The 23,450-nt window shown below is 40.0% G+C and overlaps 1 protein-coding gene across 1 annotated transcript; it reads left to right on the forward strand.

Moving 5' to 3' along the window:
* Positions 1-675: 675 nt before the first annotated feature.
* Positions 676-23,141, forward strand: LOC106896474. Its single transcript, XM_014956492.1, has 5 exons — positions 676-793; positions 4,654-5,986; positions 10,504-10,613; positions 20,951-20,978; positions 22,312-23,141. The coding sequence occupies exons 2-3, from the start codon at positions 4,734-4,736 to the stop codon at positions 10,508-10,510; spliced, it is 1,260 nt and encodes a 419-aa protein (XP_014811978.1). The 5' UTR covers positions 676-793; positions 4,654-4,733; the 3' UTR covers positions 10,511-10,613; positions 20,951-20,978; positions 22,312-23,141.
* Positions 23,142-23,450: the final 309 nt, after the last annotated feature.

Genomic DNA, 23,450 nt, shown 5'->3' on the forward strand with positions numbered 1-23,450 from the left:
TGACAAAGGTCAGGCCTGTCCTCTAGAATACAGAGGGCAGAATTGTTTTGTAGAACAGGAACATATGAAGTGTTTCAGAATTGAACCACCATGACCTGCTTTGAATGGCTCACATTGTAGTTCCCCTGATGATATTAACATGCAAAAGGTCACAAGTCCAAATTAGACTTGCAAGTTAGAGATCTAATAAACTTAACTGGAAGCATTCCCTTGTGTATCTGTGGATGTCACGTTGGTACTTTCTTACATTACAGAATCACGGCTTTCAGTTTTGTTCTTGTAAGAGTGATATCACTCTGGCAAGTCATCTGCAAAAGAGATTAAAGGTTCTTAACAGAAGGCTTTGATTTGTATAGTGAAGAGTCCCACGCTCCAAAAAAGAACCTGAATAAAATGCAAACAAAAAAATTGAAGAACATAGTGTATTGTGTGGAAAAAATTGATTTCAGTATGTGTTATACAACTTGGGGGAGAGATCAGAGAAGAGGAGGAGAAAGGGGTTTTCTATTTATGGGCAGTGCCTGTGTTTCCTTCCTGCTATTTGAAATATCTGTTCTTATACTGCTTTATTTGTATTACAATTTTTTTTCTTCAGAGTTCCTTTTTCTTTTCTAGACCTTTGCAAATGAGAGTTCTGAAATCAAACATGGATCTGTCATCAAACCTTCTGGGAAGAGCCAAGGCCTTAAACTTCCTCTCATAGACAATAGATCGGTCAAGCAAAAGTTGAATTGCAACATTCGTGTAAAAAAAGTCGAGAGAAGTGTACTTGACCCAATTAAAGTCACCTCAGGTGAGTACCAGGTGATGAAATCAAGTCATTTGTCCTGATATTACAAATAGCAAACTGGATGGATGCTTTGTAATTTAATTGGCCTTATATTACTTTGCTTTATCTTCTTCATATTAGTAAATCAGTTTAATAACAAAAAAGTTTCAAAATAGAGTTCACGCTTGCATTTTTAAGTCATTTTTAAACTGCCACACAATGGAAAATACAAATTGGAATTAGACCTGGATCTATACACTTTGTCATAGTGAATTAAGTGAAATGACTTAGTGGTATTACTCAGGACACCCAAAATTACTTTTGGAATCAGGAATCGCAGAATACCCAGACATACTCCTTGCAGTTAATTGTGAACCATGGGATCAAAGGCCAGAGATAAAGCACATCTTCTGATCTCCCTGGTCCCGTGGGGGGCAGGCAGTTTTGCAGTCATGTTCACAAGGCTTTTAATGAAAACAGGATCAAGTCCATGTTTCATGCAGCTTTGCAATTGGTTAAGTTAAGAAGGGTAATTTAAAATGAATTATTTGTGTTTAAAATACCAAAAAAAAAAAAAATAGGAAATTCACTTATCGTAGTTAATTTTATCAAAGCAACAAGTAAATCCTCCATAATTTACATAGCAGCCGTTAAACAAGTTCCAACCTAACAATGTGCATGACTAAATTCTCAGAAAACAATATGAAGTTTGCCAGGATTAGCTAATCAGTTTATTGTTTCGGTGAAGTCAGTCAGCCTGTATTGCCAGCAAGTCACTTTTTAAAGCAATATTCCATTTTTAAGCACAAAGCTCCAAATATTTATAGAACAAAAGATTATTCACTAAATATCGTAGCAGATGGATGGTTTCTCTCTTCTTGAGGGAGACTGTGAGAACACAACTACATCTCTGGAGACGAAAGCCAGGCCCATATAGACAGAGAAAGAGCTTTGCAGGAATGACCACCTTTGCAGGTTTATATCGTTGCAGAAAGAGCTTGCATAAACACAAAACTATTTTGATGTTGTTCTCGACATGTGTAATTAAACTGAGGCTCTCCACACAATCAAGAACACCACTGAATATTCAAGACTCAGGGGTTTTTGAAGTTTCAGAGAGGAAATGGAATAGGTCCTCTCCCAATTCCGAGTTATTGCATATTTGCATTCCACTAACTCAAAATCAACACCATTCAGCAAAAGTAAGTATTCTAAAATTAAGGTTAAACCCATTTAAGCGTGCATTCATGTAGGTCTGACGTAATCCCACTTACATCAGTGTTATTTCATGCCTTTGACTTAATTTAGAACAGAAAATAGGCCTCAGGTATTTGGGGAAAATGTATAGTCAAAATTAACTAGTGCCCTGATCTTGTAACCGTGTAAGGACAAAATCCTATTTCCATCAAGAGCTTCACTTACATCAACGTGGAGTCTCCTGAGTAAAGGGCTGCCTTTACTTAGTCAGGCTGTGGTTCACAGGGTAGGACCCATTGTCTTTCCCTGCCCTTCCAGCCAGGGGAAAAAATAAATAAAATAAATGGAGAGCAGCATAGAAATAAAGCAAAATTAAATATTACCATGGACTCCCATTCTTATGCGTGTAATTTGTTTGTCTGTAGGAAAACACCTCAACCCTTCCTTTAATTTTTCAGCAACAAGTAGTTCAAAAGAAAGCTTATCTTAAAGGCCTGTCCCTGTGGCTTTCCTGTGTTCTTTTCACACTGCATTAGGCTGAGGATACATTCTCCTACTTACCCATCACATTCCTAATATACTTTATCTTCATCTTTTATTTCTCTGACACCCCTAACAGGCATGCAGGCATGACTGCCCGATTATTTTACATCCTTATCTGCCCCTCACAATTTGTTTCTGACTGGCCTCCACCATTTCAATGGCTTTATCTTTACAGCACCCCTGGGTTTGTTTATTTACATTTGAGTGAGAAGAGCTAAGGCGTAGCAAGTGATTTATGTAGGATAAGTTTTAAGCAGAGCACAAAACTGAATCCAGCCATCTTATCTTCCATGTAAGGGTCCTGAGTACTAGTTATATTTTCTGTTCAGAACTTGTCTGAGGCTGGGAGGGCCCTGTTTCTGCAGGAGCCAGGGGCAATGAGGCAACTGTGAGAAATAACACAGCCATTTTTCTTTCTTTGATGTCATCACCTTCGAATTACCACTTTCAGCAACTTCAGGAACTCTCAAATTGCTACCTAGAGAGTAAACATCTTGTTTTGAAGGAGAGAAAGAAATACTCAGACTTCTCAAGACCGAGGAGATTGCTATGGCCCCAGTTTACTCTTACATTATTTTTTTTATGATGCCTTGGAGATAGAGGTGAAATATTTACCATCTAGACCGTATTTCAGTGTATAGTAGACCAAAAGTAGTACAAGAAAAGCTAAATGTAAAAGGAAATGTTGCCTTCTGCACCATGTCTTAGTGAATTCTTAAGTTGCTATTAACTTTCTGCTCGGTTTCTCCCAGTAAAAAGCAGTTTACTTGAGCCAGCAGAGAGAAATATGGGATGGCAACCGCAGATAGAGCGCACGTGTTTTTAAAACTGCATTACAACTGGAAATAAGTACATTCAAGTGCACCCGTGTAGCAAGAAGAAACATGATAGAGCAGCCCCAAGCAATTTTAAAAAAATGCTGTATGAGTGAGCAGATGGCCTGAGCAGAGCAGTAGTCCAAATATCTCCTTGGGATAAAAGGTGAACACACACACACACACACACACACACACACACACACACACACACACACTTAACAGCCAAGGGATAAGGCATGGCTGGGAGAATCCCACTGGCTGTAATTCCCCGTGGTGAGTACAGGAGTATCAGCCACCAGCACGGGTTTGATCTGAGTGATCTAACCCACAACTAAATCAGTCTAATAGAGATAGTTTTTCCTCTACCTATAAGTCACATTCTTCCCCGTGGTTTGGAGATTGCACTGCATGAGGCAATTCTGCATGAAACCCCAGGAAGGTGGGTGCCTCTCGCCCGGTGAGGAGTCAGTGATCTATCATGAAGCATGAGCAGACTGGTTTTACCCGGCCAACTTGTATTTTTGTGCTAAATGAGGCGACATGCAGTCATCTCATGAGATTTATCACATCTCCTAATGTTTTATGTGACGGTTTTTTGTAAAATAATAATTAGAATCTCTAAATTTTTTTGGGGTTGTTTTTACCATAACATATGGTTTTGTGTATAAACGTTAACATCCAGCGGGTTCTGGTGCAGGGTGCCCTTGAGGATTAGAACAAGCAGCAGACCTCCCCCAGAGTACATACTGAAAAATCAGCTCAGCTTCACAAACTGGGGCAGATCAAAGTGCTCGCTGGAAGTTTACATTGCTGTGTAATAAGCGAGATAAAATTCTTAAAACTGAAAATCCCAACTCTTACGTTACCCAATAAAACCCCCTCAGACAAGATGCCAGTGCAATTCCTGTTGCTTACGTAGGGGTGGTTTCTTCTGAAACTACATGTTCACCAAAGCATGGACCAGGTGGGTCAGGATACATTCCAGGGAGGAGGTAAATATTAATTGGTCTTCTAGGTACCACTGCATCGTTTAGTAGTATCTATTAGCGTTCCTCACGTGTCCCTACACAGGTCCTACCAGACAAGCACTATTGATTTTCTGTCTGCCTTCTTGAGAAGCTCATGAATAAATTCATATTGTTAACAAGAAACATACTAGAATGAGAATTACCAATAACTGACTGTGGTATAACATCAATACCAGGAGAATATTCTGAAGCCACTCCAAACGTGTGCTAAACACTCAATACAAAAGTAAAATGGTATTTTGACAATTGTTTTGTTGGTTTTATTTTTTATTATTATTATTATTAATTTTTAATCCAGATCTTGGAGCTCAACAAGACTGTACAAGAAAACCAAGTGAGTCTGCATTTGAAAACAGGAAGCGATCTCAAAGGAGGAGTATGACAAAGTCCTCTAACCTCAGTCTAGATCACAGAGGCCTTGAGACAAAATACAAAACAGGGACTATTCCAGCACAGGGTCAGTCATCTCTAACTCAGTTACCCACACTGACCTCCCAGGGAACTGCAGGCGCCCCCACAGCAAACAAGTTGAGTGGTTCAGCCCTTCTGCACCACAGAAGGGCCCCTTTTAGGTCCAGAGGGAAAAGCTTTTGTTCTACTCAGTATTTAACTGGGGAAGATTCTTTTGAAGAAATGGAAGACGCCGATCAATTAAAGAGAAAACTTTCGAGGAGCATTAGCCAGTTTCCTAGGATTCTGGAACACAGGAACAAATTAAGAGAAATATATTTAGCACAAGGTGAGCGACATAGCTTGGAAGAAGGTGGAAATGACAAAAATGCATCATCAAGAGGGGGTAAATCTTCCCATTGGCCTTTAAGAGGGCACAGAACGATGGTCAGTGCTGTAGAACTACAGCAGAGAGAATCTCAGGACAGTGACAAATTATACCCTCCAGACAGGAATTGTCTGGAAGATGCAGATGATTCTGAATTTGAAGATAGGCCAAGTAATTCATCTATTCGAAAGATGCTTCGTAATGTTAATTACAGAGATAGGGCCCATGTTTATTGCAAAGAATGGCAGTCTCATGAAAGCAGTGAGAGGTGCCGTGGTCGTGTCAGTTCTGTCAGCTGTTCCCAGACCAGCACTGCACCAAACAGCTCAGGATCCTCAGCTCCATCTGCACTGAGAGCCTCAGCAAACTGGAGCTCAGCAACATATTCTCCACAAACACAGGATCTGGATGTCACTTCAACACTCAAAATGCATACACCCCTGGCCTTTATACGCTCTAGGGATAATTCCTCTACTTCAGAAAGTTTTGATTCCTTACACCGTCTTCACAACACACCTGAGGACAGCACCTTACGGGAGGACAGCAGCAATGACAGCTGGAACAGGAACACTTCATCTCCTGGTGGTACGTTGTGTGGTGGGGAGACCTTACAGGGTTCACCTAGGTCTTCAGATCTAGAGTCTTCCAGCCCGTCTGTGATTCAGACAAGAGTCACTCCTGATCTTCACATTGCTTGTGATTTGCTTGATCAGTTGCCATTGACTTTTCTGGCGGTGCCTTATTTACATAAACAAAGTAATACAATAAACGACACAACACTCTCCCATTCAGCAACCAGAGAGGAAGTGAAGAGACCATGGGCAGATCGAGAGGAACTTAAACGGCATGAAAGGTGAGGCATATATTCAATATTTGTGCAAACTCTAGAATTATATGTGAATACTTATACATAGATAGATCCTGAATTGCAAGAAACTGTGCTGTAGCTGTGACAAACTGTGTAGATTTCAAAGTTCTATTTTTATCATAGATTAGTTTGATATTTGACTTGTAAAGAAAGGGCTACATTTTCCTTCTTTCAAGTTTTCTATGCAGTTGGAAACACACAAAAGTAACTTCATAGTTCTTCCATCTCTATCTCCATCCTTATCAGTCACATGAGACTTTCAGCTGGTTCTACTACAGACACTGAAAACCACTCAAAAAGGAGGTGGTGTTTGCATCGTGATACTTCTTCTACAAGTCACACACTCTACTGCTTTATTCCTAAACACTAATAAACACCACTGAGGCTGTAACCAAGCTTTCTCTGGCAGAGCCACGAGGGAGATTTGTGGGTCTTATTGTTACAGAATTGGAGGCAAAAAATAGATTCCTCCATGTCACAGAGTCCACCACAACCCACAAGTGGGCTCTTTGGGCACTGGTGGACATGGCTAATAGCACAGTCATGGAACTTGCCCTTTCATTCTTTTATAAGGCTTCCCTTTGGGATAGATCCCATTTAACCAGCACCGAGTCCTTTAAGCTCAGCTTCTTTATGTATTACAGCCATAATCAGAAGTTCTAGCTAAGAGACACAGCTTTGTTCGTAAAAGCTATTTTTAATTGTTTGCTTGTCCTATTTTCTATCTGTGGTCTAAATACAGTAATTTCTTTGACTGCAGAGACTTTCAAATAAAGGCAGAATGAAGGAGCAATAGGTTTCCCTGCTGCTCACTGTAATCAACAAGCTGCTCTCTCTGTCTCAAGAAACTGCTTAAGCAATTAGATTCAGAGATGCTATCAGGAAAAACAGTTCTGTTCCCAGCTTCACTGCAAATGAACCAACTGTCTGCATTTCAAAGTTTGTCAGCTGTCCCAGGGGATGTGGCAGACAGCTAGACACACGGTTCAGAATGAAACGTTTTTCCTCAAGAGTTAAGGAAATTGAGAACTAAGGGGGGGGGTTACAATTTGGGGAGGTAAGAATTTAGATGGAAGGAACATCTAAATGCTCAGAAAGGTTGTAAATATTCATCTTTCCTGCTCTGCCAACAGGAAGTCTCCCTCCTCTTGAGCTTCCTCAGTCTCCTGATGACGTTAGTAGGAGTTAGTAACGGTACCTGTTCTGGCCAAGAAATCTAGGGGGAGGCATGCCAGAAATAGGGAGAAAAAGATAACCAAAGGGGAGACTAGAAAGAAACCAAAAACTTTACAGTCAAACAGGTCTCCTGTTATTCCAGCTTTCAGAAAAAAGAGAAAACTTTTCCTTCTTTCTCAACACAAACCATTTAGGCAAACAAAACCATGGCTAGAAGGGGATGGAAAAAGCAAGAAAACCCTACAACCTCTCTCCCCCAACAACATTCTGCTGGTGACATTATTTTGAAGAGTCTGGTTTTCTGAGGTGTTACATACATAGCATCAAGGGGTCTTAGTTGCCAAAGTTAAGGATGGAGATGTAACTCCATGTGGTTAAGGTTTGAATGCATGAAGTGATAAAGTCACAAATTGCATTTTCATTTTAATATTTTTGCTTTTACAGTATTAGTTAGAGTCCAATCCAAGGCTCAACATTTTTGTTGTTTAGTATTCTATTTATTAAATAGGAACCAAATCTGCTCATCAGATTTTATGGGAAAAGCACTAGATCATAATCAGTAAATACTTCGCATGTTTTCACCTATCAGTCGTAAATACAAAGCCATTAAAATGTTTTTAACATAACATTTTTTTTTCAGTTCGGTTAAAATATAACTCTTCACCAAGAAATGAACTTCCTCTGCATCACCACAAGTCTAGGAGGGTTTCCAGAAAGACACTCGGGACAAATACTCAAAACTCATGCAGTGCCCACACAGCCAAGAGGGGAGAGCATTCAGCAGACACCTCCTCTCACATTTTATAGGGATTATTCAAACAGACTCATTCTTCTCAAAAAACAGTGGCTGTATAATTCTCAGCAACACAGCCTCATGCACAAAAGCATGAAGGGAATTTACAGACTGTAAGATTTTTCCTTTGAACATTTACCAGCTTTAAGGTAACTCTAAACTGTTGGATATTATACTTCCAGGTCACCATCGTGTGAGAGAGGTCCTTAGTAACATCTCTCCAAATGCTAGAACATTAGTGTAAAGGTACTGTCCATTACTCAGCTGTAGGCTTTGCCAAGAGCAGTGTTTGATTTCTTCTGTCATGTCCTAATAGTCTCCTGCCAGAAGATTCCGAAGAGGAAGGAGATGAGTGTTGTATCTGTCAGATTGCTGGAGGTTCTCCTACAAATCCACTGCTAGAGCCATGTGGCTGTGTGGGAAGCCTGCAGTTTGTTCAGCAGGAACGTCAAAAGAAACGGCTCAAAACTAAAATAAAGTCAGGTGAGAGAGAGACCCACAAGATATAGAACATTCTGTTGAGACGCTTCTGCCAAATTTACCTCTCAACTAATTCTTCTGTACTAATGGCTGAACAAGATAAAGTCTTTAAATATACTCAAAGGACACATTTAACTTGTAGCTCAATCACCATGGCAGTATTTTTCTGTGGCACAAGCATTCTCAGTGATATAACATTAGCTATTAATGTCTTTGATGAGGCTAGTGGTATGTAGCGAGCGGATGACAAAAACCCAAACCATAATTTTCTAGGGTTTGGTTTAGATTAAAGCAAGATCTTTGATATTAAGTGCTGAAAGATTTAATGAGCCAATCTACACCAATTAGTAGTATTGGGCAAACAGCAAATTTTGCAGTGATCATAAACTGCACATGTAAGTCTAATAGGTAAAAGAAATGCCTGAATGACAAGAAAACATAAAAGGAGATGAAATCTGTGAGGTGTTGGAAGAATTCAGATGGGGAGGGGAGTAGGAATATGAGCAGGAGGAATTTTAGCATTCAGGAAGGTGACTCCCAGCTAGAGAACAGTCCTGTTGATTATTCTTTGATTTCACCCTCACTTATGTCAGCATGCTTTTTTCCCTAAGCACTATTCTTGCTGTGCCATTTCTAGTTCCATTCTGAATGAAGATTATCAGTGATGTTATATTACTGTAAATTTAGATTATAAGTGCATTTTCACAATACGGACCCTATCTTTATCAAGATAAAGATGTTGTAATCACAACACAAGTTAGGTTGGTTTTTTTTTTTTTTTACTTATTTTTTTTTAAGATGCATTCTACAGTGTTTGCTAAGCACTAGGGTATGCTATGGCTTCTGAAGTTCCTGAGTGAGTTGTATAATTTTCAACTTTCTCCTTGTAAGCAAGCACTTAAAAAATACTGATTAAGAAACCTCACCATCAGATAATAACCAGAGAATTAACCTCCAGAAAGGATGTAAGTAGGTATATGATATATACACACACCCTAACTACTGTAGATTGTGTAAAATGCCAATCCTGCACGTGGGCAGATAATAGCTTATGCCAGCTTTGTTTCTTCAGTCTTAAAAGGCAGATGATATATCAGTTGAAATCCTGTGTACTTGGTTCCCTGCCAGGCCTTGTTCATTTAAATTCCTGGCTTGCCCCCAGCTCAGGGAAGTGAGTCACATTTCCCAAACCTTCCCCAAATCCCGTCCTCATCGAATAATTTCAGTTTCCCCTCAGTGTTAGTTGACAGCACACGGGGACCTGATCGTGTTTGGAGAGAGCTCCCTCAGTAGCCTGGGAGCCAGAACAAGAAAAGAGGTGGTGGTATGTTTAGCAACAGAAGAACTCAGTGGAACCTTGTCCCAAGAACCATATTTTGATGCGATATCAATCTTAACAAGCAGAACTTTTGCTTCTGGTTAGTGAAATGTGTGGGGAGGATTTGTTTGTTTTTTTAAGACAGGCCATCTCTGCACATGGAAAGCAGAGCTTTTTCCTCTTTAGAAGTTTCTGTTCCAAGTCTTCCTTTAGAAGAGAAGGGGAAAAGAGAGTCAGTTTATAGGGTGTGGGTGTATCCATTCATTTTATGGCACTCAAATGAAATTCATTGTTGTCTTAAAAATAATGAGGGGAAGACGCAAGTAAAAAATTCCAGGCAATTCCTTGGCTTTGTTGGTACTGACAAGGCCTTAGACAGAGGTTTATGTATGGAGTCCATTATTGCGTTTTAATTCAGTGTGGCTCATGATCCCTGCAGTTTTATTCCATAAAAGCTACAGATTTTGTCATTTAAAAGCAAACAAACAAAAAAAATCCATTGCAGTGATATACCACGCAGAATTTAACAGAAGACTATTCCAATTATCCCTACTACTACGTGGGTTTAATATAAAAAATGCTGTGGTTTCAAAAGGTTCAGGAGAACTCCAATAAAAAGACAGCAATCTGTAGAAGATGGCTTTAAAATAAAAAAAAAATATATCCTTATTCCAATTTTGTAAGAGGCCTGATGTAGTTTAAGGTTAAAGACTTCAGTTTTTTGCCTTATTGCAGGGGCTGATCCGGAGGCTGTGAAGACCCGTGAGCTTCGCAAGCACAACCTGATAACTCCTGTGGATAATTTTAACGTGAATGCACATTACAGAAATCACCAAGAGTCACGGGTAAGAAACTGCCTCTCTTCAGATAAGAGTCCATAATCCTATTTTGATACTGCTGCCTTGCAGTATTTCAGTGTGAAGTGAAATGCCAACATCAACTGAAACCTGCTAAACTGCGAGAAAGAGATATGCTTACTTATGCAGATTTCAAAAAAAAAAAAATGGAAAGAGACTTTATTCATCTTCAGCTCGGATTGTATAATCCCAGAGCATTTCACAGAACTGCCCAATATCTGGAGGCTTTGCATAGAGAAAACCTGTAATTAAGCATGGCAATGGAAAAAAAATGTTGTTTGTTATGTAGATACGACGTTGCAGGAGAGAAGCAGATTAATGGAGAGCAGCCAAGGATTTCATTGTTTGTCCTTCACAACATTATGTAAGAAGTGGAATTTAGCAAACTAAGCAACAGAAGAATCGAACATCTTCCTGTTAGGCTTTTTTCCTTCTTTTAAAAGAGCATGGAGTTTTAAAAGAATTAAATACAGGAATGAGGGACCGAAATACTGAAACTTAGAGCCTCCTTTTTTAATGATAGCAGAAAATACCCTGTTTTCAGATAAATTAATCTTACCAAAGCCAGATGTATTGATTCATTATAGGATGATGCTGGTACTGAGAAAAGAGATCTACATGCTTGGCAACCAAAGAAAATCATCTTGGTAAGATTGCAAAACACTATTCTTGAATTTTAATGCACAAATTCTATCACTTCATTGGTAGTGACAAGTTTCCATGCCTCTAGGGAGTTCAAGTCACAGACAGGACCCCACTGTGCAAAAGCTGCAAGTAAATAACATCTTACAACAATTTTTTTTAGCAAATTGCAATAGAAGTTGCCTTGTCCAGAAGTCTTGCAAATCAGAATTGTAGAATTGTCTAGGTTGGAAGGGACCTTTAAGATCATCTAGTCCAACCATCAACCTAACTCTGATAAAAACCATCATTAAATCCTGTCTCTAAGCTCTATGTCAACCTGTCTTTTAAATACCTCCAGGGATGGTGCCTCAAGCCCTTACCTGGGCAGCCCATTCCAAGGCTTAATAACCCTTTCAGTGTCAAAATTCTTCCTAATCTCCAATCTGAACCTCCCCTGGGGCAACTTGAGACCATTTCCTCTTGTCCTATTGCCTTTCCTTGGGAGAAGAGACCGATGTCTTGGCTTTCCTCAGATTGCCTGGAAGGAGTTTCACTCCCCACATCTGTGCAGCCTTTCTAGTACTAGCAGTCAAGTAACGAGGCTTTGCACAGGAACCACACACACCCAGTTCCATTTAGAAACTTTTAAGTACTTTATAGAATTTGAACTGCTGCCTGTACTGGAGTCTAGCTCGATAATTCAGCGCATCGTGCTTACACGTTCCACATAAGGGGAAACTGCAAGGCTCACTTCCTCCCCCCGGGCATTTTAAAAATGGCATGAATTGCAAGGGTGAATAATTGCTGGAGTATTTAGAGTAATTAAGATTATAGGTTGTGTTTCTTTCTTGAGGTGTTTTATATCATATTATACTGCTGTACTTTTAGGGTATTATTTGTGATGCATTCCCAGTGATGCCAGAAGCATCTAAAACATATGGTTAGGTGCCCTTTTCAGCATTTCTACTCATCTAAATAAATAATTCAATGTGCCAGAATCTTTCCTATCAACTCAGAGAAGATGCACAATCTGGTAGAAGTGTCTCTCTCAAATTATTTGCAGTAAACAGTGTATATTTCCCCATCTGCATGCCTTCAGGCCTTACTCACTCATAAAAAAAGTAAATGATTTCCCAGAATGCTTTGACAGAAGTGTTCACTGGCAAACTATTTTCTAGATGATTGATTTGCCACTATGCTGTAAAATACATATGAACAGAAAGCCTTTTACTTAGGCTGAGATTGGCAGACACTCATTGAAAGCCTAGAGGAGGAGAACAACGTCATGACTTGAGGTGCCCAAAAGGACTCCAGAAATTTAGGGGGGAAGTGTAGAGAAAGATGCAGTGGTTAAAAGAAAAATGTGAGGAGAATCTAGAGCACAGAATACTATAGCACAAAGAACACAGCAACCAAGTTACAGCTGTTCCCAGGTGTACCACTATACCTAACCCATGAGAGGGATATCCTACCACCCCCAAACTACCTACACAAAAAAAAAAAAAAAAAAAAAAAAAAAAAAAGTGTTTTGATCAAAGTCCTGTAGTGTAGCATGAATTCAAGGTTAAGAGAGAAGCTGCTTCCATTCACAGGCTGGCTGGTGCTGCCTCTTCCTACTTATAATTTTTAAACAGATGATGGTGCTTCTCAGGAGCACTATTAGTAGCCTTAAGGTAGGTTTTATCAAGGTTGGATTTATACTCAGCATATGCATTCTCTAAATGCACATGTACAAAACCCCCTCCCGTTCTCTCTGCCATTCTCTCTTCCCCCAACACAAATGCACTTACATATACACATAATTTTTTGTCTCTGATCAGTGGAATACAGCCATCTCTGACTTGGAATAAGGGCAACTCTTCCACGCCAGCAATATTGTACAGTGTATTTACAGGGGAAATAATTATTAATTTCTACAGTTCATTTCATTATTGGCAGCTGGCACTTTAATTACAGAGGCAAAATGCAAACAAAACACTTGTTTGTCAAGAGCGAGACAAAATAAGTGTTTTGTCCTGAGGGTTGATTAGATTCACTGTTTAAAAAAAAAAAAAAGTATTCAATTAGAACGATAGAGTGGAAATTCGGGGAGGCAAAAAATCAATTACCCCCAGTGGAACACAGCCAGGATGCTGCATTTTATTTTATGACAGTTACAAGTGCCATGAAATCTTCAGTACCTACAGGTGGTCAAGAACTCTTGCTGTATCTCACTGAGAACTGACATTTGTAAAAGCAGTTCATCCTTGTTTCATGATCTGGTTTAGGAAAGCTTAACACTGTTTATTTCCGCACCTGGTTCCCCACAGCACCAGGATTTTCCTTAGAGACCTTCTATCTAGGAATGCAGAAAATTCACTCCTTGTTTTTCATATTACTGATTATTATCTACATTGTAGTCGATCGAGATTAAAAAGGAAAGCAGCCACCTCCTTCCCAAAACCACACACACATACCCACCCCCAGTTCTGGATAGTACATCTGTAGTTTTAATTGCATCATTTTTTTCTATTTTAATTGCTACTTGGTATTTGCTATTGCTCACATCAAATCAGTACTTCACATTTGCTCTCTTCCTGGTGAGCTGTACCAACCTTTGCTAATATTCACTAGAATAGACCCATTTCTCTGCCAGGACTTGCCAAGTTCCATTCTGGACAGGTATCGTACTCCTACAGTGTTACATGTCATGCTCTGTTTCATACCCGAGGCCAAACTAAATGTTGATCTTTTAGTTACCTGTGTTCGAAACCTTCATTCTTTCCTTTTTAACAGGATAATGTCTCAGTAAAACTGGCAACTCTTCATTTTTTCAGGCCAGGACTCAGAATTTAAGAGAACTCCCTCAGCATCCTTCTTCCCTTCTGAGGATGTGAATCCTCACAATAACCCAACAGCTGGGAGCATTGCTAATAAGAAAGATTATTATCACATACAGAATTAATTGTGAAAATAATCCAGAGTTAATAAGAGAACTTCATTCAGAAAATCAGAAGCTTAACTCACAGTCTTTTTGGCCCAATAATGCTCATATGCAACTTCTTTCTAAAGGCTTCCTGGTGCAGACAGGAACAGCAATAAATTAAGCAAATTATTATGGGCACCCCCTCCATCCTCTTTCTTGAGGCTCCAATTCCATTACAGGACTGACACAGAATGCAAAATCACATCCTACGTGCCAAGCTGTGACAAAAATATACATATGCATCCATAACTAAGTGTCACTCATCCCCACAACAGCGGTGCCTTCGTTTTGGTCATGCCTTGCTGAGGATGTGCTGGAACACGCCAGCTGGCCAGGCTGCACTGTGCTCCTCTCACCCACAGCCTTGACGTGTCACCACAGGGCACCTGCTTTTTAGTCGTGTAATAAAGGAGAAGTCAATTAAACACAGGGATAAATACCTATACAGCCTGTCCCAGCCACTAGACAGGTTCTCTCTACTGCTGCGTTGCCAATGCTGTAGTCAGTTCTAGCATCTTTGTAGTTTAGCACAAAGTAATCACCAAGAGGGAAAATAAAGATTTGTTTTTCACATATAGGCACAGCACAAACAAACAGATTCAGGTCTCCATCTTGGATTTCATCACCTTTACAAACAGAAATTTGCAGAACTCACAAGGCTGAGCTACATCCTCATTACCAGAAAAGTAGTGAAAATAACAGTGTTTCCAGTTACCTTGTAGGTATGTCCCATCCTCACTGCTTTCTTCTGAGAATTACAGCAGTTTATCACTCCTCTTTTGTTGTCAAGCTCTTCAACCAGCAAAGTGTCTCCAAGCAGATCTTCCTTTTCAAAAACCAGCCAGGAAGCTTCTGTTGTGCTGCTTCCTTGCAGGTGTCGCCTGCACTCACACCTGATCCTCATCTCCTTGACATCCTAATGCAAGGTACTTTGTTTCCTTGTTCTCTTCCAATTATTTCAATGACCTTCACAGTAGTTTTGGGAGCTTAATAAAAGTCACCTGTCCTCACCAGTCTTAGTATTAAAAAAATTTTTAGAAGAGACCCCAAATAACTTTTAGGATTGTATAGGAATATATGCCTGGAAAATGTACCTGGAATGACTGAGGAATGAGAACTATAATGACCTCTCTGATAGTGTTAATTTAAATGAGTACAGGCATATCCCTACCAGCTTCTCTGGTTGATGTTAACTAGTCACCAACTCCTTTCAAGAGTTTTAGCAGCAAGGGGAATCTTAATTAAACTAAGGGTGAAAATAAGGGGTTTGATGTGGCCTTTTCCCCAGTGCTCCTTATGGAGAGTGTCTCAACCCAAGGGAAAGGTTTTTTTGGCTGTAGGTAAATACTGTTTCCATCATCTTGAGAGATACTTCATTATTCCATTCATTTCAGGCGTGCAGGCAGGAAGAGGTAGAATATGTTTGTGGTGCTGTCATTTGTGACCAAGTCAGTGGGTCAGCACTATGGACATGTCAAATTAAAACATTTTTCCCTTTATCTTGGCTTGTTATGAATTGCAAAGCTGCAGATGAAAGTTTCCCGTTAATTGTCAGGCAAACTCTACATGAAACCGGGACCGCGTTCTGTACCTCGCAAAGCTCTCTGGAATGACATTTTTGATGGTTTTAAATTCATAGAACATATTTTCACTGGAGCATTATGACTGTAGTTGAGCTGATCTAAAAAAAAAAGGTCACGGCAACTGATCCAGTGGCTGCTTGTGGTTTGAAGTCTTTCATCAGTCATCTTGAAACTGCAGGAATAGTGATTTTCAGTCCTGACTGTCTGGAGGTTGGGAGGGATTTTAATTAGAACCCAGGCCACGAGATGCTGGATTCTTTGATTCCTTTCTAGTCTTGCCATTTGGAAGTGTCCAGTCTGAAATAATACTGACATAGTGATAAGAATAATTCTTTTTCTTCCATTGTTGTTGTTATGATATGTTTACCCTTACAATTAGTGGGTATTTCTGGCTTAGATATGGCTGAACATCATTAAAAACAAGACAAGACAAAACAACTCAAAAAAACCCCAAAGAACCAAGCAACCTCACAGTTTTCTCCTGACAAACAATGAGTCCAGATGAGAAAACGAAAAGTAAAATAATACTTTCAGATGTAGCACATAAACCACCTGTCTGTGGTACATCAGGACCTGGCATTTCCACAAGCTACCTCTCATTTTGACTATTTTAATAAATAATTTAAAATAAACTTTCCATTTGCCACTCAGGAAGCTGAATGCAGCCCCAGTGCCAGCTGCAGTCAGCGAAGGATTCAGCATTTCTGAGAATCGGGCAAAAGCAGGGGGGATTAATCTCTGCTCAGTCTAGATATCCCCAGTACAAAGTCAGCTGGACACAATTTTGTTATGGTCTGTGTAGAGAAAAAGTCTGAGATACAGAATATTCTATTCTATTCTAGATACAGTTCCTCTTACCTTGCGAAAGACGACTTAAACTGGTCACATGAGCCTCGCTGTAGAGATCCTTGTCTTTTTAAAATCATGTCTAGGTAATCTATAAATACTTGTGTTGCAGACATGAAGGGGAGCAGAGAGACCACACTCAAAGTGGTTCCCGCTGGTTACTGTAAAAGTGCAATCAAAGGGCGTCCCCTAAAATCCCTGCCAAACCCATAGGCAAAAAATTGCAACTTCTGAAGATTTGGGTTCAGGTGTCAGACACCAAATCACAGCACAGCTGAGAGAATTAGGACCAGAATCTGCTCTTGTGGGCAGGTCTCTGGCGTGATGGGAGCAGCGGGCCAGGATTACAGCTAGAATGAGCCTGGTTTCTGAGCAACCTCAATTATCTGTTAATGGCTCAGCATTACATGGTCAAATGTGCTCTAAATTAGTCTAACTCCCTCTCCTGTAATATAAGCCAAGCTCATCAGATGTGGGACATTTACTGCAAGCAGGATAAATAGTACAAAATACCGAAAATTTTTATTTGCCATCATTTTCCTAAAACCTTCAGGAATTGCAGTGACAGCTTTAGTGTCAAATGATAGAAGGCTGCAGCAGTCAGAGGTTACAGATGGCCTTGTTAAAAACTCTCATAAAGAAGTCTATCAGCAACAGGCAAACATGAAAGAGGAACCGCTTTCAAACAAACACTTCAGAGGGAATAGGGAATTAAACCAGAGAGCGGTTCGGCGAAGCTTTTCACAATCGTTCATTAGTTATTCATTCAAATATTTTGATACAGAATCGTGTACATTCCTTTTTGAAGCCCGTGTGCTGTTTGATAGCTGAGCCAGCCCACTTGATGTAAACAGATCATAGCAAGGGAGAATAAATGAGCAGCCCCCCCAAAGGTGGCACAGAGGTAGAAGTGCCGCCTCGGTGATGGACAATTAATGAGTGTTTGATCCTATTTTTCAGACACTTTCCATCAATGCTCTTCTGCCGTTGGGCTGTTTGCATTGTTTAACCTTCCCTCCCACACGGGTCCGTGCTAATATGGTTTGAATGGGGAACAGCAGGTGAAACGCGTGAGCCTCCGGCTATATGAGACCTTTGGGCTTTGGAAAAAGTCCTGGCCACCCCCTCAGCGTCACTTGAAGGCCAAAGGGATGACAGAGGCTTTCCCATACTCCAGGTGCCAGCCTGGGGTGAAGAGGCAAAAGACCCTCAGCTGAAACGACCACACAAGTTGCATCAACAGGATGCCCCGTTCTTGCCTCCCTCCTCTTTCAAAGTCCATTTGGATTGGATTTGGAATTGAAAAATACCAAGTCCAGATGCCAAACTCTCTCCCGTGTGTATCTCAGGAGAATGCATTGCTCCTAGGTTTGAGTTCACTTGTACTCCTGAAAATCTGACAAATCACAAAATCATAGAATCATAGAATCATCTAGGTTGGAAGAGACCCTTGGGATCATCGAGTCCAACCATCTCCCCCACTCTACAAAGTCCTCCCCTACACCATGTCCCTCAGCACTGCATCTAAATGGCCCTTAAACACAGCCAGGGATGGGGACTCCACCCCCTCCCTGGGCAGCCTGTTCCAGTCTCTGACCACTCTTTCAGTGAAAAATTCTTTCCTAATGTTCAATCTAAACCTCCCCTGTTGGAGCTTGAAGCTGTTCCCTCTCGTTCTGTTACTAATTACCTGTGAGAGGAGACCAGCCCCAACCTCTCTACAGTGTCCTTTCAAAATCTCTGAGGGTCTGGTAGTTTCTCCCCCATGGCTAAATTTTATTTTAGAAGCCAAAAAGTTAAAAAAGATCGGAAACCATAAAAAGTAAGCCACAACCTCAGATATCTTGTTTTAGGACTAGCTACTTAAATGAAACAAGTCTATAAATTTTATTTTAGAAGCCAACAACTTAAAGAAAGATGGGAAACCATAAAAAGTAAGCCACCACCTCAGATTTCTTGTCTTAGGACTAGCTACTTAAATGAAACAAGTCTTTTAAAAAATGTAGTAAAATATAAATTAGTAAAATTAATGGCAAACCGGTCACGTCTGTTTGCAAGTCATTTCAATATTGAGACTAATCCAAAGCTTTACTGTATTGTAAGTATTAAAGTAATTTCCTCCCTTGTCCCTTTTTTAAGCATTTTCATGCTTTCATTTTTTTTAAAAAGCATTCTTTTTGCTTTTTCTAGCTATATTAAGTTGTATGTCTAATCAGTGTTAAAATGGGAAAGCTTTATTAATCTTGGTTGCCTTTCTCCTAATGCTCAAGAAAGCCTAAAGCAGAGGAAAATGAAAGTAAGCTTTGGAGCTCAAACCTTGTTTTTACAAAATTCTTGTTTAATTGTTCTCATTAAAAATGCAAGATCTCATGAATTGGCAAGAGGGACTTAGATATAAAAGAGACACATTAAACATCAAAAAAGGGGAGGAAAATATTCAGGAAACGCAAGTTTCAGAAATTAGGAAAATTTACATGATATCAAGTGTACAGTAAAGACGTTTAATTGAAGTTCCTCACAAAAACAATGAGCAATGAAAAGGAAAGAGAAAAACCCCACAGTGTACAAGCTCTGGCTGTTGGGCTGTAGTCCTTTAATTCTTTAAAAGTCTATTGCAGTAAAACTCGATTTGTTACGCATTTGGTGTGCTAGCACTCTCCCTGATTATTTGATTCAATAAGATGTTAAATTGCCTTTACCAGCATTTATGAGCTTTTTCTGGAACATCTAAAAAGAAGGCTGGCATCTTGTTAAAGACTTTATTCATTTAATAAGGCTTTTGTTTTCATCTAGTTTTGCTTCAACAAAGTCACTGTGTTTTCTTTCCTTTGAGCTGATCAGGAAATTCTACATACCCATCCAGTTTTAAAAGTGAAATGCCAACAGCCAGACATCGACATATGTAAAACAGGGCAATGAACTGGCTTATTTTTTAAGATGTAATCACAAACTGTAAGAAAATGCTTTGCTTTTACTTGCAAAATAGTCTTGGGTTCTGCGGGTTAGTGCTTACTCAGGCAGCCGGTCCCTGCGATGTCAAAGAACGTGTCTACATCAAATATCCAGGAGGAGCCCGAAGCCATTTTCCACACCAGGCTCAGTGTCTGAACAAACAGCAAGTGAAGCCTCATCCTCTGAGAAAGTTTCCTGCATTTCTTTCTGGTGTTTCAGGGTTCAAGATCTAGAACCATATTAAGCCATTGGATTTTAGGTGGCCGCCCCTGCTGAGCTCAGAAGGATATTAGAAGGAAGTTGGGACTCCTACTAAACCACTTAAAACATAAATAAATCCCCAATTTTAATTTTTCTTACCTTAGTGAAACAGTCCAGAGAGGAATTTTAAAGAGGTGCTAGTACCTCTTTAAAGAAATTAAAAAAATATGTCTTCAGCACTCTGAAACCAGTCTTTGTTCTTCAACGAGAAGTTTTGGGCTGTGCCCCCTTTTCCCACCCTTCCTAACTCCCAATCTCCTGGGAGCTTCTTCCTCACTATGACCATTAATCATGAGAAATAAAGTCTTCTTCAATCCTATAGTACATAAAAGTTTATAGCAATATCTACCCTGGAATATCTTCTGTGAACAATGGGGGTTTTAAATGAAATAATGAGAAGAAAAGAACAGTTTTAAAAGGTAGTTAAGATACTTATTTGAATTTATTTGCTTATTGATACTGCCTTGCTCTCAGCTGGTAGATTAGGGATCATTCAATTCCCGTGTCTGGGAGTCACTCAGATTACACTCCTGCTTTGCCTTGTACTTGTAAATCTACGGCCTCCAAACTTTCTAACCACAACCTTGACTTTGACCTCGAACTTAAACTATCTATGACAGAGATATTTTATCCAGTTTTCCATTACAAAGATATTTTTCTTTGTCTCCACTCTGATTCTGTAATGGGTATTTAAACAAAGTAAACTTCATATTCAGATAAGTTGTGTAGACAGTGGGTATTGGCTAAAATGAGATTAACTCCCCGTTTCTGATGTAAGTGTTTGCCGAGTTGCATTACAGAGCAGGGGCTCTTGTCCCTCAGCCAATAGGAAGGACTGGTATTTCTTTCAAAGGTAGAAATAAAATGGAAATAAAAGGGTAAGGAAACTTTCTCTGGTCAAACATTTATTAACCTTAGCATGTTAATATTCTCCAGAGATGTGAAATTGCCTTCTTTGGCCCAACCAGCTACTTTTCCTTCACCTTCTAGGTCCTATTACAATTCATTGTACAGGATTAGTGAACAGAAAAATGAGAATGCATATTTTAAATAGACATTTTACCAGTAAATAACAGGTATTTGTTGTCTTGCAGATCCGTTTACCGAGGAGCTGATGCTGAGGTATGAAATCCTGCTGCTGCTGCTGCTGCAGAAAGGTTTCTCTGAATTCCAACATGCCAGTTACAAGAAAAATACCACACATAAACAGGATTTAAAAGACTTGTGATGCCTGGGAACAATGCTAGATGCCAAATGAGTTGTTTCACTCCGGAGGAAGACTTCAGATGTTCTGTTTACACCACAGCTAATATTCTCATAGCAAACCTCTTTCAGCTGGAGCGAGTTTCCCTTTCTTTTCTTGGCCTTGGCTTCCACTTCCCTGGGCTTTTGCCAAGGGAGGGCTGTGTCGGCTGGGGCGACAGTGACACCTAGTAACTGCTCGGCTCCTTACAGCTGAGGGTTTCCCAGGCTCTCTCCAGCCTGGGAGCTCCAGCAGCCAGAAATTCCTCATCCACGGCAGGATTTGCCTTCTCCACCAGTGGCACATCACCTTGGGTGGCCATCAGAGCCAGTGCTCGGAGCTGGAGGGTCTCAAGCAGGGAGAAACAGCAAGTTACTTGCTTATGGCAGCATGCTCCTTAGAATATAAAATCATGCTTTGAATCAGATGTTTGCATCAAGTAATAATAGTGTTATTTCTAGAGAGACCTCCCTGCACACTTCCTACGTTATATGTTATTCCCCTCATGGCAGATGTGCCAGCAGTTCAGAAATACACCTGCTAGTTATCTTACTGAGCACACTAAATTTCCTTATCTAATATTTAAGAGTTAAATAACCATTCAAATGCTATAGATTTTGATGAACCCATCAAAAAGAAAACTGTATTTTCTAGCTGTATTTTAAACAATAACCAAGGTAACCAAAGCAAGCAGGACTTTGCAGTTTTTTGCAGGATTTGCAATCAGTGACTTCAGAAGGTTTTCCACCTATTAAAACTTATCAACAGTACTGTAAGAATGTCAACATTCCCATTTTTAGGAAAAAGGATGCTGAGGCACTGGGCACTCAAGTGAATTCCACAGTGTTTAGAAGATGTTTGTGTGCAACGAGCAGACCCTCCTTGCTGCCTTCCTGTACTTTCCCACAGTAATTAAAACTGTATAAATCTGGAGGCTATGTCAATTAATAAATATCTTTTGAATGCTGAGGAAGCTGCTGTATCCTCAGATGGGCAGCAAAACCCAGCTCAGAAAGGATTGCACAGGTGCCTCAGAGCACACCAGCAGGCTAGTAGTGCAGATAATTGGCAATCAAAATAATTATTCAGTGATTGTTCTCTACTTCCAAGCTTAAAAGAAAGCAATGACATTTCATCTTGTTATGTTCAATTAGTATTTTCCTTGTTGATGAAGAAAAGAACTCTAAAGCACTCTTCTTTCTTCGTTTACAGATCCTGACTCTGAGAAAAACAGATAAAACTCTCCTGACGTCGCAATTCCATCAAGAAGCCTTTATATCAAGTGCCCTTCTCGTTGTTTTTTTATACCCTTACTTTTCTCCTATTTTAATTAAAGCCAAAACAAGTGTGTTTATGTCATGCAGTCCTTTTTGTGGTCCTGCTGATGTCTTTGAAAGTCCAAACACTGACTGCTAATTACTTTAAAAGACCATAGGTCAAGGTAACTAGTAGTGAAGTCAACATGGCATTTCTATTGATTATGTCCTACAACCGCCTCACCTAATTGGAACCAGTTGGCTAGTAGGTTGCTTTTTTAACTGACCTCCTTTAACCTTTAAAATCACAAGCTACGGAGATGCCTGTGGGTTTTGAGTCCCATATAATACTGACATTCTTTGCTTCTGAGGTTTCTTCTGATTAGAGCTTGAGCTTCTAAAGTGACGTGACGCCGTGGAGAGCTTACAGCCAAGAGGGCCGGGGCGCGCTTCTCCATCTGCTGATTGAATGCACATGACAACAAACCACCGAGTGCATTGCCTTCAGCAGGAGCGGGAGGAACCTTTGGTGAAGCTCTTGTATTTAACCTTCTCTTTAACAACCAGCATGGCCCGAAAAAAAAGAGGCTCCTTCCTTTGTTTTAGAGGGAGAAGGAAGGCAGAAGAAAGGCAGTTACTCAGATCTTGATTTGAACGCTGACGTACAAAGACACCGAGCTGAATCCATGCAAAACAACTAGAAAATACTGCTGCTGCTTGGAAGCAGAGACAGGAAGGAGCCTGAAGGCTTCACTGGGCTGCACAGCAAGAAGTCTGAAGTGTTTGTATCTCAGGAAAAAAAATTGGAATTAATCAGTACGAATTCACTGTATAAATTCTTTTAACCTACGCTCCGATTGGTACAGGAACCTTCTGAATTCTTCTCTGGTTAACACATTTCCTAATGTCTCAATTCCGCATAAACTTGAAATATGTTACTTAATAATAAATTATAATCCTTTTTTTTACTGTGCGTGATGAGAGGATATAATTTTGCAAGTTTGAAGGCACTTGATATCCCCTGTGCTGGTTGCTAACACTGGGCTGGTTATTGTCCATCGCTGGAAACTGGATCCACACGCGTGGCTGGGCTCG

The sequence above is a fragment of the Calidris pugnax genome, unplaced genomic scaffold (genome assembly GCF_001431845.1).
Source record: "Calidris pugnax isolate Ruff unplaced genomic scaffold, ASM143184v1 scaffold167, whole genome shotgun sequence".
NCBI lineage: Eukaryota > Metazoa > Chordata > Aves > Charadriiformes > Scolopacidae > Calidris > Calidris pugnax.

Excerpts from the sequence above, each read along its gene's own strand:
- LOC106896474 (XM_014956492.1), top strand. The coding sequence starts at position 4,734 with ATGACAAAGTCCTCTAACCTCAGTCTAGATCACAGAGGCCTTGAGACA.